Raw genomic sequence first — 15,948 nt, 5'->3', positions numbered from 1 at the left:
TGGCTGTTAGTAGTCCTGGCTTGATGCTGACACTCCAGTTGCAACAGAAAGTCCATGGGACACCTGTTTGGCGACTGGTTTGGAATGGGATGGGGGAAGACCATGGGATGAGAATTGACACAATTTCTCCATTTCTGTGTCCCTAACACAAATTATGATTTGCTAATGTCATTGTAAAATATGTTTTCATTTTCTTAAAGTGTGTTTATTTTTTCTGTTTATCTCCAAATGCTCTTACAGAATGGTATTTTGTTGCTCACAAAAAGTTTACTTTGTTTGTTTTCTCCCAGGTAAACGCAAAGCGCTGAAGTTAAATTTTGCAAATCCACCTTTCAAGTCCACAGCAAGATTTACTTTAAACACTTCTGGAGTTCCTTTCCAAAATCCACACATGTGAGTATAAAGCCAAAGGCATAAGTAGTGGAACAGCTTTGAAATTATTTAGCCAACAACCAGTGTTATTTTAAATGCATTTTGAATACTTGAGTTATTTCTAAGTTGTTCAAATCAGTCAGTTTGAATCACTATAGAATAAGGTTGTGTTTTTTTGCCCTTTTTTTTCTCCAGAATTAAAAAAAGGTTAAATTTGGGATCTTTGTTTTACACTGGAGCTACTGTCTTCCAGAATTAATTAGCTTCAGATAAATTGTAGCCAATTATGCAAGACCTGTTCACTGTCGTTTTCCTGTCTCTTTATATACTGCTTATTACTTTTCAATTTAGAGAAATTTGTGTTATTTGTGAAAGACATAACTGTGCTATATTCTTTAGCACTAAAAAGAACAAAAATTTGAGGAACATTGTTCATTCTACTAACATGGAGATTCAAGGGAGTTGTACAGTGATTAGCCCTCACTGAATTTTCTAGACCACTAGCTTCAGAATATCCCTATCTAAAGTTGGAATGCAAGTGTGGCAGAGCTGTTCCTGACACCAGTAAATAATACTAATACATTGTCACAGAAAGTATTAGCTTAGTATCCTCAGATCCACCAATCTAGATTGATGGGTGACGCACCCACAGCCTGTTCGTGTGGCAGAATTCAGCTAGTGTGAAAAGATGTCCCAAAGTTTTACTCTTCAAGTTCCCTACCAGGTCTTTAGAGTTTTGTCAGTGGCAAGTGTCAGAAACTGCACTTGAAACTTCCCTTGCTGCCTGGACTCTTCAGGGTGTCCTTGGTTATAATGTGCTTCTGCTTTGCTGTGCATGTTGCTGCCTCTTTCCTTCAGCTTGATGCCTTCTGCTTCCTGAGAATATATTCCCTGTGGTCTGTTCCTATTTCTGGTAGCTTCTTTTATGCTGGAGGTTTTTAAGCAAGCTTTTACTGAGTTAGAAACATGTTTCTGATGAGTTATCACTGGTATTCACAACATTTAAAAAAAAAATTAAATAGAGAGTACTTGAAAAGATTCTTCTTACCACACAAGTGACCTTTCCAGGAAGTCCTCCTCTCTCTTCCACTCATTTCTTAAAAAATAGAGTATTATTTCTGGTTGTAGAACTAGCATTTATATATGCGCCTTCTGTGTGCCTTCCTCAACATCATCAAATCCTTGTTAACAGTTTTCTGTAGAACCCTATCTTGGAGCCTTTCCTCTCTCAAAACTCCCCATGTACATTAAATAAGGGACTTCATCTCAGCTATTGAGTTTATACCATAAGCCATCTATAGAGCTTTGACTTTCCTGTGTTTATCTCCATGGACCTCTGTCTTAGATTCACTTGAAGTCACAGTGGTTCCTGTCTAGCATGGAAGAGCTTTCACAGTTAATTGGTGATGTCTTAAGTATCGTGTTTGTGCAAGAGACTGTCAACATTGTCCATTGAGAAGGCACTACTCAGTCTTCATGGGAGCTGCAGTCATTGGCAGGGCTGGGATCCTGGGCTGGTTAACAGTGTAACTAGTTCTGAGGATATGGAAATGTTTTGGGTTGGATATGATAATTAAAGTGCCAAAAATGATAGTAATGTGTCTGCACTAAAGCTTTCTTGGGAGGCTACAAGCTGTAGTAATGATTTCCATTTGAAAGAGTTGAATGATGTTGGTTGGATTGCTTTCTCTGTGGTGAAGCTGAATAAGCTTGGATGCAGCTAATTGATCCTCTCAACCTTTATGTGGTCTACAGTGGATGTCGTTCTCAAAGGCAATATTCACATCTTCTGGTTGCACACTTCTCCCAGTGACACAAACGTTTCTCTTGCAGTTGGTGCATTGCGGTGATGCATCTGTGTCTCCTGTCTGCATCTCCAGAGAGAATGGAATGGTTTTCCTTTGTTGTCTAGAAAGGTTTTTAGACTTCAGTTTTGAATTGGATATTCTATCCCAGCTGGCCCAGCTGCATTCTCCATTCAAGATGTGTTTCTGTTCACTGAGTTATTTCTCTCCCAGCCTGATAGAACTCAGTGGCCTTGGGCTTGCTGGTGCCAAGTCCTGAGATGAATGCTGGCTTGATGCTGCAGTGCATTTCCCTGTGTAGACCCTGTTGGTCCAGATAGGTGGATCTGAAGATACAGAGAGGTCAATTTCTTTCATGAAATTTGAGTTTCTCTGACTTGGATCCACCGATCTGGAGGCTGTCCTGTGACTCCTGCCTCAAAGAGGGCTGAGGTTTCTGCCTCTGCATTTCCTTTCTGAGCTCTGACAGTGAACTGTGGTGAGCAAAAGGAGGCAGCCAGCAGTGACTTGCAGATGCCCTGAAATGTAAATTGCTATTAGCTATTACCTATTGCTGTATTATTGCTAATTATTATTATTGCCTATTAGCTGTATTTTGCTTGATTACCAGGTTTTGGACAGGGAACTGATCAGGCTGGATTGGTGGATATACAGGTAGGAGTGTGGCTTCCTACTACACAAGCAGAGAGCAAAGTAGGCAGGTGGGGTTCTTCATACCCATGCAGTGTGTTAGGGGGAAGGAAACTTTCCTGAAAGCTGCATCTCCCAAGCAAAGAAACCACTGCTGCCGAGGAAATGCATGTTGTGCCAGGGTGTAGATTGCATCTGGGCTCCTCATTAGTGCCTGGGGCTTTGTACCCTGGTGAAATGTGTATGGCTATTGCTTACCTCCATAAAGGTACAAATTCAACCTTCTTTTTAGGGCTTATTTCTTGATTTGAAAGGTCTCTGGAGTGTTGGGAAAAATAAAAGGGGGGGGGGTGGAGGAAATAATTTTGGGAATCACACTAACTAGGGGTGGATGTTCCTGCTCTTGTAAGCAGGGGTGATGTGATGTGCACACGCTGGCTTGAAGGGAGCTGAAGCTTGATGCTTGGCTAGGTTTCCATGGGAAGTTTTCCTTGGTGAGCTGTGCATGATCTCAGCTTCTTCTCACTTGGTGTTGTTGGCACGTGATCTGGAGGAACAATTTCAGAGGCCATGAAATCCCAGTTGCAAGATGTGATGTTGTTAATCACTGACTGGTGCTTCTCATGTCTTTACATCCCAAGGCACAGAACACCCATGACAACCCAGTGAGTGCCCAACTGCTAGGAGGATGCTCCTAGAGCTTCACCACTCTCAGGAGTAGGGGCTTTTTGCTAATGTACAGTTTGTGCCCTGGAATAGTGTTTCCAGGAAGAGAGATCCTAGGTGACATCATCTGAAAGGAGAAACTTGGGACATGGGTTCCTGATCTTTCTTTCTGACACCACCTTGTTGTTTCTTTCCCACCTGCAGCATTGTTGTGCCATGTCTTGTGGTTTGGTTCTCAGGTTGGGGCTGCACCCCCTGTCCGAGGACACACTGTAATGCAGTGTGCTGTCATGGGCCTGCAGGGAGTGAAGGAGCTGGCTGCCAGGGCTGGACTTGGAACAGCACTGAGGAAGGCCAGACTGCATGGGGGAAAGTGGGAAGGTTGTATGTATGTAGAGTGGGTGTAGCTGGTGGGAGGTTGGGACCTCTGAGCTTTGCTTTGGCTGGTGTCTCAGTGATGGCCTTGGAGCTGAGAGATGCTGAGGACTTTCCTTCTCCATCCTTACACATCCCATGGCACCTCAGGCCCCTACCCAGGACACCTCCTGTCTTCTTCCTACCCGCTATGTCTACTACCAGGTGTGCTGGGGTGTCTTGAAGGACATTTTGTCACAGACGACCAGGACACCAAGCAAGGATGCGGCCAACAGAGCACAGGCTACAGCTGCTCAGATTGGAGTCAGTGGCAAAATTGCCCACATCTCAAGTGGTGCTGGGATTTTTCCCTAAATGTTTTCTGAATTAGAACTTGTGTTGAAATCAGGAGGCTTTGAAGTATCGTTTAAATAGGAGACTGACTCAGGGTGGCTTTGGATGAGGCTAGAAATTGGAGGAACATTTCTAGTTGCTGGAAGTGAGATCTGTGGCTCCCTGAAATCTCCCCTTCCTGGTGATGCCAAGGGCTGTGGTGCCTTGTTGCAGCTGAAAGGCCTTGTGAATGGCTTTTGCTGCACAGGTCCAGCGGGGCAGGTGGGCAGAGCCTTAGGATGAAATGTTTGCAGCAGGACCAAGACCATAGGGTTTGGAAGAAAGATGAGCTCTTGTTCTGTGACTGATGGAGTGTGAAACTAGAGAGAATGTGCATGCTGTGTAGTCCAGCTGTGACTGCTAGCACCAAATTTACTTCCTAAGTACAGAGAGTGGTGTTTTTTTCTTGTTGTGGTATGCTGCCCAGCCTGTCTTTAGAGTATCTAGCACAGTGATATATGTAATTTTGCACGAGCTATATGCTGTAAAGGAAGAATAGAGCCTAAACTGCAGAGCTTCGTTTGAAAAATAAAGCCTTTTTGAATTATTAATGTAAAAATAAAACCTGTATTTTGTACATTACTTTTACCACGGTTATGCCTGTTCAGCATGATTCTTCAGTTAAACTGTCTTTGGAGGGTAAAATTCTTACTTGAAGGGTTGTAAATACTTTACTGACAGCTGCAGCCCCAGGCCAAGGAAGCGTATGCAGTAGGTCCCTTCTGGCTGCAGTAAGGAGGGCTATGTGTGATTGCTCTGCTGTGCAGGCTGGGTAGCTGCCACTTGAGACCCCAGTTCTCCTTAGTTCAGACTGTGTTTCTGACTTACACCAGACTAACAATCACTGGCTTTGTTTGGCCCAGAGCAGATAGACAGAGGCCAGAGGGCACAAACTGTCATTAGGGTGAGCATTTCAACTTCCAACCCATTGTTTCCCCGTTGCTACTTTCAGCAGACTGAGAAGCATCTCAGCTTTTACCTCATCTGTTCTGTGTCCAAACAGGATTTAGGTCACAAGCAAAATGAGCTTAAGTAATTATCTAGATGTACGTTCTATGGGGCTACTTTTGACTGGTGGCTTTTGCTGAAAGGAGTTGCACGGGGCAGTGCGATGTGGCTGTAGAGCTGTGCGCAGGTGTTTTGCTGGCAGCTGGCCCTTGCTGGTGGCCATCGAACCAAGTTGTTCAGTAGGCTGTAGGTGAATTTACCAGCTTTCTGGAAAGTGTTGCGTGCTTCTGGTGTGCTCAATCTGGACTTCAGACTACAGATTTTAAATCCACCTGCTAGTAAATGAGCATCTAAAAAGGAATTTGTTTGGCATCTGGTTTTGCATGTTGAGCATCCTGTCTGCTGGCTGGGAAGTTTGCTGACTTTCAGAGGTGTCAGCTCTTCAGAATTTCAACATAGAGCATAGCAATCTCATCTGGAAAGGTGACAAGATGGAAAGATCTCTTCTAACGCTCACAAGCCCAGCTTCTGAACCGTTTGTTAGCCTGTTGGACTCAATAGCCTGACTTGGCTATGGTATCACATGTGGGTTATGGGTACCTCGTGACTTAAACTTCCAGAGGTGCCCTGTGGACCTTCTTCCCCTTGTGACTCCTGGGCAAGTCACATGTCCTTTCCAGATCGATGCCCCAGGAGCTTGTTGGCAGATGTTTGATTTAGACTTTCGAGGTTGGACTCTTCAAAAGCAAATTGAGGTCCAGTTGTATTTCTGACTGCTGCTTCCTTTATTTCCATATAGTTTAAGGACTGTCATTATTCCTGGCAAGATTTTTTCTGGCTGTCCCAAAGTCTCTGTCAAGTGTCTCCTTCTCTTTTAATCTCTTACACTTTCCAAACCTTTCTGGCATGTGGTTTCAGGCTCTGTAGGTGTGTAGTCTACAGCTGGCTGAGTTCCTTAGGAAATGAGTTATGAGAATTTCTACCATTTGTCTGGAAAATATTAAAAAACAAAGTGGAATATCCTATATAAGCATGTTCCCAATTTCTTGTGTGAAATTCCCTGGAAATAGTTGTTCTGCATCTCTAACAGTTATTTCATGTCTTTATTATTACTAATTTCTGATGCCTTTCTGCTGCATGATACCTTCCCACTGCAGGGTAGGACTCCTCAGACACAGTTTTCAATATAAAAGATACAAGTTTAGAATTTGATTTTTTTTTTTTTTTTTTTCCCCTCCTGTGATTGTTTTGCAGTGTTTCCTGGAAGTTGTAGTATGTGAATATAATCACTGGGAAACTAGCTTGTATTTTCAAGTAAGCACAAGTAAGATGGAAACCTTCAAGGACCCAGCAAATTCTTTCAAATGTTAGTCTGAGTCCACAAACAAACAGGTTTTCTCTTTTGATACAGACCTCGCTGTAGTTTGAGTGCTAGAGCAATGTTTTTTACGCATCATCTTTTTCTCAGGAGCTTTTTTCTTTTTTTGACAAACTGATTAATTTTGTTTGTAATTTTGTTCCTGTAAGAAACAGGAGTTTTAAAAACTCCTGTTTCTTACAAAGTATACAAATTTGTTTGGCCTAGATGGGAAAGAGGTGATAAGGTTTTGTAAAACATCTCTGTTTGGTATCTTAGACTTTGAGTAGATCACTTCTTCAGGAAAGGTGCAGCCAAAATTAGTGTGAGGTTTTGATTGAGCATACATACAACTTTAAGGTCTCTTTTTTTCCCTCACCTTTTAAGTTTTGTTATTTCTCTAATGTGCTAATCCTGCAGAGGAGCTTTTTGGTGATTGCTGTTTCTTAAAATAAATTTCTTTAGCAACTTCAATATCCCATAGTTATCAGTGCCCTGGTAGGACTGTTTTCTTCTTCCTGCAAGGGTTTTGTATCTCAGCCCTCTGCTTCTGACTTTGGGCCTTTGATGTCTGGCACCAAAATTTGGAGGTTGTGTATCTCCATCATTCTAGTTCACACTGATTTTCAAAGTTGCTGAGCATCTGTAGTTTCCTGACATGCTTTTGGGACCTGGGCTCCTCAGAACATCTGGAAACCTAATCACCTACATTTAGGTAGTCAAATCAAATACAACCTTATCTGGCTCCTGTTACCATAGCATCTGAGTGCTTCACACATGTTCACTGATCTGGCTTTGCAAACCTAAATTGTTGCACAAAATTCTGTGTTCTCCATTTTGTAGACAGGAAGCTGGAGCCTGATGTGATTTGGGAGAGGTAAAGGCTACAAGAATCTTGTGCTGGGGTAGGGAGTTCAGCAAGGATCACCTGATAATGTGTGATTCAGAGTGTAACTATATATTACCTGTCTCACTACTGGCATGGTTAGAAGCTGTTGTCCTGGCTCTTGCGTGCAGATAGCAGTAGCCAGGGCCATTCATTTGAGAGCAGGATTTCAACTTCGCAGCTTTGCTCTCTGCATGCCATGCGTTGTAAAACTGATGCTATTTCTGGTGTCCGTGTGGATGTCTGTCTCTTCTGTGGTGTGGAAGAGTAATTGAGAAGTTAGGAGGCTGTAAGAAGATGGTGACAGTGGCAGTCACTTTCCAGAGCACCAAGATGTGGCCACTGCTGCCCACATATGCCTAGCACAGATATTTGACACGCTGCCTCCTTCAGCCTGTTTTCATCTGCAGTGTGGTTGAGGGAAGGTGGAAAGAGGGACAGAGCCTGAGCTTCCATCCTCTGCTGCCTGTGAAGGTGTTGTAGATATCCTCTGCAGTTTTCCTGCTCCAGGGACACCTAGGTGGTATCTAAGGAGATTCCGTGAAGACCAGCAATTTTGACTGCCATATATTTTTTTCTGAGTTGAATGGTATTTCGTACGTTTGCTGTGCGGAAGAAGGTAAAATGTTGTGATTTGATGGAAGTTGGAAAGTTGTGAGGTAGAAATGCTCCTATTTAAACAGAACTCAACTTTATTTGCCATCAAACCTGCATTTAGTGTGGCTGTATGTTGCTCTATGTAGAGGCTGTACAGAAGAGCAAAGCTGAGTAATGTCTCCCATGGATATAAATATCCAGTAGACTTTATTTCTTGTGCTTGCCTTTCAATGAGACGTACTGCCTACCCTTTATTTAGTAACACAGCTCCCTGTGTGACCTGTGACTGGCCAGATCCCTTCCTGACATTCCTTAGGAATCGTCATCCTCTGCTCCATCTGCTCATGGCAAAAGCCAGGTGCTTGCAACATGCTCAGGACTGAACTCCAGCTCTAGAGGTATCCGTTACTCTCTGGGGCCCAGAGAAGAGCTAGGATATGACCGATTTTCTTGTTTAGTCAGCTTGGTTTATTAACCTGAATATATGGTGAATGCTCTAGTAGTTAGTTTACATGGTCAAATGAGGGAGATGTTTTGAGAAATGTCTGTTGTCCTGACCATTGGAGAGTTATAAATTTTTCCCCCTAGTATTTAGGTCCTTGGAAGTACAGTGTCTACTACATTTGACATGAGGTACAATGCCGCTTTTACTGAAAAGCAGTTCAAGGTTTCAGAAGTACTGAGTGTTTGGTGTGGTTTAAGGATTTTGGTTTTACTTACTCCTGCTGTTTGTATCCCAGTTCAAAGAATGTGCTAGGTCTGGCTGGGGCAGCAGCTGTAGCATTGGTGTCAGTAGACCTCTGGGACTCCTGAGTTATAGCACTCTTCACACATTAGGAGGAATGCATTTGGTCCTGCCATGCCTAAATAATTCACAAAAGATGTAACAACTACAGTTCTTATTTAAGCAAAGTGAAAGTAGGACAAATAGTTTCAGAACTGGTATTGACTCTTCTGTTCCCTTCTTACTACAGTGACAGTAGAAGCATTTTTTCTCCTTTTCCTTTCTTTATTTCTAGGTTCTACATTCCCTAGAAGCAGTACACGTGTTTATATGCAAACAGGTTGTAAAAGCTTGGTGTGTGGAGACTTAAAAAGCATTCAGCATCCCCATGCACCCTAATCTTATCTGTAAGGTTAGACAGAACATGGGAGTTTCTGGTTAAAAATCTCCTATGGCACCTGTGTGTTGCATGTCCTGCACCCCGGGGTGTACCTGTGATCTGTTGAAATGTGCAACTTGCTGCTGTACTGTGTAAGGTCAGAGGGGGAATTAAGTATCTCCATATCTGAATTCACCAGTTTGTAAGGCATGCTCTTAAAACATTTAAGATGGTACCAATTTCAGTTAAAATTTAGCCAGGGATCAGGAGATGCTGTTACTTGTCTTTATACAACAGCACAGAGGCTGGAGTGCCTTCTTGAAGTTTTATCTTTTCGTTTTTCTTCTTGACCCATGAATCAGGTTTCTTAGTTGTGGATCAATCCAAGTTGAACAGGGCAAGAGTTGTCCCATTTTGCGTGTCTCACAGATGTGTCTCCTGAAATGTGGACCAAGTCCCAAGGCTGAAGAGAGCCTAGATTCCCCATGTTCTTGGACAGATACAGTTAACTGTGAGCTTAAAATGAGAAATGTGCTGCTGTTTGGAGAGAGAAAATGTGATAGAGCAGTCTGAGCTCCTATGTACAGTTGCTACCTTGATGCAGAGGAAATGATTTCAAATAATGTATTGTAACTCCATATGTGCAATCCATTGAGGCTTTGACACAAGCTCAGGTGAAGAGAAAACCTCAGATGTACCTTGCTTTGCACTGTTCCTTATGGATTGGCTCACATGCCCCAGCATTCAGCCTAACGATTCCTCTAAATCCCAGCTCTGCAGGTCTGTGTCTCCTACCTCAGTGTACAGAAGCATGCAGGTGTCCATCTCAGTGCTGTGATTCCAATCCTGAAGCACACTGCTACACATCAGTGTCTAGTTACCTTTCTTTAATGCATGTAAAATGCGTGAATACATATATGTATTTCCCCCCATTTTGTGTTGACCCTTTTTTGATAAATACTTTATTCCAGTAATCATTTACAAGTAGAAAAATTCGTCATTGCTTACACACTGATACAAATTTAATGCCTGTGTATGAGTAGTCTCCACTGTATCATACTTATGGTGTGTCTATTCTGTCACTGGATTCAGTACAAGCTTATCCGTCACAGGCATTTTTATGCTGGTTTGTGTGACAGAGACCAATGTCAGACAGGATTTTATATACAAACTGTCAGTATTCATATTTGTGATATAAGTTGGACTAGAAACATATGTTTCCAGATGTGGATCTTGCAAAGCACAAGCCTGCAAGAAATCTCAAATAAACTGCTAATGTTGCAAGCTGTAGAAATAAACTTTGTTCATTGCCATTCTTCATACTCAGGATCACACTACATTTCAGCAGAGCAAGATCTGTGTACCTCATTTCTTTGGACATTACTCACCACTTTGTAGTAAACTATCTTGCAGTTTTCACTGGCTACTGAGAAGTGAGCTAAGTCCTCTGATCTGTGGGTTCAAAGTGAAGGAATCAGTCATCCCTTTTGTCTTACCTAAACATTTAAAAAATGGAGAATGAAGAGAGCAGAGTCTGCAGATTTAGAGACTGCTTCGACCTTGCAAATCATCATCAACATCTATTTTCATCATCTGTATATATGAATGACTTTCAGTACATACTATGGAGGACATCTAGAATGAATGAAGAGGATGCTCCCAAGGAAATCAGCTGCATAGAACTCACATAGCGGCGTTTGCTCGAATTGAGTGGATAGGGTGGAGGGGCTGCAGGGCTGAACTGGTTTTGCCATTCTGCTTGTTTGAGGAGCTGACTTCTGAAGAGGACTAACTGAGCTTATGATGTATTATCTCAGTGAAAGCTACAGCATCTTTTTTTTTGAGATTCAGGTGGATGTTCTTGCCTCTGAGTGGGAGGGCTTCTCTGTTTTGGGAAACTTCTGAAACTGGCCTATGGACTATGGCACCATGGACTATGGTGACCCTAAACCATGGGCTCTTTTAGAGCCTGTCTTAATTCTCTCCTTTGTGGAACATGTTTGGAGTAAGTCTGGATGGCAGTTGCTCCTTTGTACCTGATATAACTGATGCCTTTGCAGACACAAGTGTACATCAGCTGAAAGTGATTGTTTTAAATACAACTTGCTCAGGCAGTGTGAAGGTGGTTGTCCTTCCTGAGGAGTGCGGGTGGGTGGGGGTGTTCTCTTTAATCCAGTTGGGTTTACTTTGTCTCTCTGATATTCTAGGTGGATATTACATACCAGTGAGAGATGGGGAGGGTGATTCTGTGGGGCCATTGGCCAAACTCAGGGCAAGCAACCTTAGAAAGCTTACAGAAATTAGCCTCTTAGCTCCTGAGACTCAGTGGAGAAAACTGAGCCACACACATCCATTTCTGAGGAGGACAGAATTTAAAATGCCATGTTACTGTCAGATTGTGTAGCATAGGGACCTCTGACAGACATTTGCTCTCACTGGCGTGTAGGAGTCTTACCTTTTAAATGAGGGGCAGTTTGAAAATGCAGATCACGTTTTCTCCATTTAGTCTTACCAAGAGCTCTTGGTCACTGAACTTGTCAGATGCATCTCACTGAAAAAGAAATCTTTGTCTTGCAGTTAGGTGATTCTTTGCCTCCTGTCTGTCCTTGTCTGCCACAGAAGAAAAAGTACTGCCAGGTACATTTTTCCAGAGTTGCACTGAATTTCAGGTTAAGGCGTGCTTTTCTGCCCAAATTTTTCTATCCCAAATAGAAAATAAATCCTTAAACAGAAATTATAGAGCTTGTAGCTTTCCTGGACTACGGTTTGAATTTTATAATGTGTGAAAGTTTAAACTGGTAAAACTGCTTGCTTAGAGTATTTAAAACAAAAAAGTTTTCACATGGTTGAATTAACAAAGTGCTCATTATCTAGTGCTGTCAACTGTTTCCAACAAGGAGCTGGACAAAATCATAAGTACAATTTGCTGACCATTTGTAGATATCTGCGTTGGTCATCTGTCTGAGTACTTGAATGCTCATTCTCCTCCACAAAGTGCTTGTCAGGAGCCCATCTTCTCAAAACCATACTGAGATACCGGGTCCTTGTGTTGGGCAGTGAGATACCAGCAACTGGAGAAGCTTGGAGATACAGAACCTGATTTTTGTTCTTAGACAATGTCATAATACAGAGTGGTAATTAACCTTGGGTTGTCAGCTATGTACCTCTTAAAAAGAAAGGATGTTGTTGTTCAAGCCATGCAAATTTGTTCACTAACCAATGTGATAAGATGAATGACAAGCCCATCTGGGAGTGACCACCAGTCCTAGATCGGTGGATCCAGGATGGACTATAGATTTTTAAAAATAAATTTTTTTTTTAGTAAGTTCTGTTTTAAGATCACAAGAAAAACAGTGCAGTGATGGCCCATGTGCCTTAGTGACATACCGTTGCCTCAGTATGTAGATATCTGGTTAGTAAATTAAATGCAATGATTCATGTTTTTGATTATAGTAATATTACATTTGGAAATAGAAATTGACATTGCTGTAAGAAGACGGGTTGCTTACGATTTAATGTGTTAAAATACTGTTTGAATCATCAGATACCTACATTGTTCCCAATGAGAGGAGATTATTTAGGGGGAAACTAGAAGAAAAATACATAGCTAACTAGTTTTGTATGCTAACCACTCCGTAGGTAGCATGACTAGTTGAGAATTGTGTTATATGTTGTTGTGTCATGTGATAACAGTACCATGTTTTCCTGTCATTTTCACAACTTTTCCTGGCTGAAGTGATATACAAGCAACACTGGGTAGTAATCACATTGTCCCGTTCAGTTTCAAAAGGAGAGAAGCGGACCTCATCCAGAAACTTTCCAGCAGGCTACAGTAAGCTTAACTGTCTGTTAGCCATTGTCAAATATTTTTCATACCTGCAAAAATGGCATCTTTAAAGTAATGGGAAATGTCTCAGGAATAGTGTCATTCCATGAATAATATTTGTGTAATGCTAATTAATGATATTGCATCTCAGTATCACTTTACAAACTACTTAAGAAATATATTCAGATTCCTTTGATTCTTACTGATGTGCTCATGTCTCTGTTTCCTGTTCTTTCATGGATAGCTGAGCATGGCTCAGGAAATGTAATGTTTCAGAAAAAGAGTCAGCATTCTCAGAAGGATTGTTTAAATTAATTAGCTCATTTTTTTTCAGTGTTATTCTGAAATTCTTGAAGCCAGTTTAAGCTTTGAATACCCAGCCGCATTGCATTCAGCAAATGTGTGGCAGTCTGGCTCATCTCCAAGTCAGAATGAGTTTGAGATTAATGTACTCAGTTAAATTCAGTACAGGTTTCACCATAATGAATTGAGAGGTTTCCTCTGTGTCAAGGGCAAGGTTAATCAAAACCTGTTGTAACTCAGTAGTTTACCAGAGGAGCTTAATACAAAATATTGACATTTTAAAAGTCTCAGCCAAACCCCATTTAAGTTAGTGAGAATTGTAGCAGGCTTGAATGTGTGCTAGACTCAAGGACTGTGAAAGAGGCTGCGGACACTTCCATGCTTTTGTTAATACCTCTCTCTCTCTTTTTTTTTTTTTTTTTTTTTTTTTAAAGTTCTAGAGGAGCAGAGAAAGCCAGAGCAACATTAGGGGCAACTTGTTCATAAAGAAAATAATGAAAGTGAGCAAGTGTGCTTTTGGTTTTAAACTGAGTAGGTATGAGATGCAGAACTAAATCATTTCCTTCCTTTGATAAGTTTTCTGCATCTCTTCTTTATGCATAAGAATCTGTTCTTAAAGATAACTGATGAACTGAGCTTCAGGATAGTTTGCATGGGTGAGGCCAGAACCAGTTTAGTTCTGCCCCACTTGAAAGGACCTCCATTGCCTGTCAGCTTTTCTAAGCTTTTCTTCTGGAGATTTCTCCATGGTATTTAAAATTGGGTTGCTATTTTATAAGCATTTGCTTGCAGGGGATGAAAACTGTTTTATGAATGACACAGACAGTTAGACAGAAGGTATACGATCTCTCTGGGCTATCTGAAAGACTTGGTAGAAATGTGTTAGCCAAAGTCATAAGCCTCGTTTTCACTCTGAAGTTATGAACAATGCATTGTATTATTAAAACTCTGCAGTTTGCATGGAAACTTATGCTGATTGACCATGTTGACCACAAAACAATTGCTGAAATCTCATCATGTCAAGCAGCTTTTTACCAAACTTATGGAGAATTAGAATATATTCTTATTAACCGTAGTGTAAATAGGAGTTTTAATGAGATACTCCTTTCAAAAGATCTGGCCTTACGCGGACTTTTGAAACACAGTTGGACTGTCTAGATCTCTTTGACTCTGCAGCTTTGTTTTATTCATATCAACTCTAATGTTGAATCCCTCAACTTTTTGAGCTTTTTTGCTCTGAATCCTGCAGAACTCTTAGCTAAATAATAAATAATAAATAACTAGTAAAGGAGATGGTTACCCATAGCATCTTTCTGGCCTTGCTTCATGTCTGATAATTTTCAGTTTTGCCTAAAAAATCAACCAACTTTTCTCTGCTTCTCACCAAAGTCCTTCTTTTTAATGCCAAAGAAATGCTTGTTTTAAAAAATTTTGGCATCCCTGCAATGAGGTGCTCGGGGAACTAACAGTCTGTCCAAAAGCTTCCAAATGTTTTCATGGTTCTTCCCAGGAGGTTTCTTGGGCCTCTCTCTGGGGCAGACCTTCCCGCGTGGATCCAGTTCACCAAGCCTGCAATGAACAAACCCATGTCCCAAGTTTGTGTAACACCATCCTTGGCCCAGTTGCAGTGCCTGGCGCCAGCAGTCTGCGTGCCTCCTGCCAAGCTGGACCCACAAATGGGTTTATTTTTGACAAAGGGGAACTGTTTGGAAGAGTTGTTGTCTTCCTTAGTGTTCCTAATCCCTGGAATAACTGCTGTGACAAGCACAGTAACCATCTGCAGTAAGACCAATACCTTGGTGCCTTTCAAATGCAGTAATCACAATGACCTCCAGAGCCTAGGATCACTCTTTATTTTTTACGTTTAAAACTTTTCAGAGGCAAGACAAAGAATTTGAAGCTCAATTCCTGGACAAGTCAACAGCACCGCTAGTCCCCTAGGTGCACTTGAAAATCCTACTTGTAACTCTTTGAGGATTATGTGAATCTAGTCTTCTTGTCAAGATTTTTAATGCATGGTTCAAAAAATAAAGTCACACTAGTCCATTTTAGGCATTTTGATCGTTTGCAGTATTTATGTCCAGTTTTGTCCAACATTCCTGGCCTTAGAAAGATTCAGATTGCACAGTTTAAAAAATGAAATGCTAAAAGGAGACCTATGTCTGCTCAGTGCTGTGCAAACAGAGGAGTGCTAAATGCAGTGACTGAAACTGACTGCAGCCTGATCTGTTGCAGAAACAGGAACTGGCCATTAACTGGTTTTCACCTTCACTAGACACTGTTCTATATGGTTACCTCTCTGATATTTAAAGCAAGCTCAGGATTTAGGCAGGTGCTTTTTAGTACTTTGGGAGCTTGTCTGCCTTGTGGATTTATCTACATATGTATCTACAGTAGTGCAAATCCAGTGACAGATGTACTGCATTGGTGACTTATTTATTCTTTATTCTATTTTACATCAGACAATTCCTCTTTTATGTCAGTGCAGAGTCTATGTACTAGATTTGCATTTTGAGCTGCTTTCCTGGCATGGATATATATATATATATATATATAAAACTATTTGGGGGGAATTTACTGTGAAAATTTCCTAACATAAACAACCATCATCTTCTAATGCTGAAAGTAATCATTACATTCCAGTTATTGACTGTTAAGTTAGGCCATGCTGCTTAAAGGAAAACTGCATTGTTTACATTTGACAAATT

The 15,948-nt window shown here is 41.4% G+C and overlaps 1 protein-coding gene across 6 annotated transcripts in view; it reads left to right on the top strand.

Moving 5' to 3' along the window:
* MAP2K4 (mitogen-activated protein kinase kinase 4) overlaps window positions 1-15,948 on the top strand; it is a 99,836-nt gene that overhangs the window by 34,315 nt on the left and 49,573 nt on the right. For 4 of the 6 annotated variants that reach the window (XR_003501205.3, XM_027471520.3, XM_027471521.3 and 1 more), the window contains 2 exons: window positions 291-393; window positions 12,848-12,943. Coding sequence is in view for 5 of the 6 variants with exons in the window: in XM_027471520.3 (XP_027327321.1) it covers window positions 291-393; window positions 12,848-12,943 (199 nt within the window). In the remaining variant the exon portion in view is untranslated. The remainder of the gene's footprint in view (window positions 1-290; window positions 394-12,847; window positions 12,944-15,948) is intronic. The other 2 variants (XM_027471522.3, XM_027471523.3) reach the window with 1 other exon arrangement.

This window comes from Anas platyrhynchos, chromosome 19 (assembly GCF_047663525.1).
Source record: "Anas platyrhynchos isolate ZD024472 breed Pekin duck chromosome 19, IASCAAS_PekinDuck_T2T, whole genome shotgun sequence".
Lineage (NCBI taxonomy): Eukaryota > Metazoa > Chordata > Aves > Anseriformes > Anatidae > Anas > Anas platyrhynchos.
This window is presented reverse-complemented; position numbering and strand designations above follow the sequence as displayed.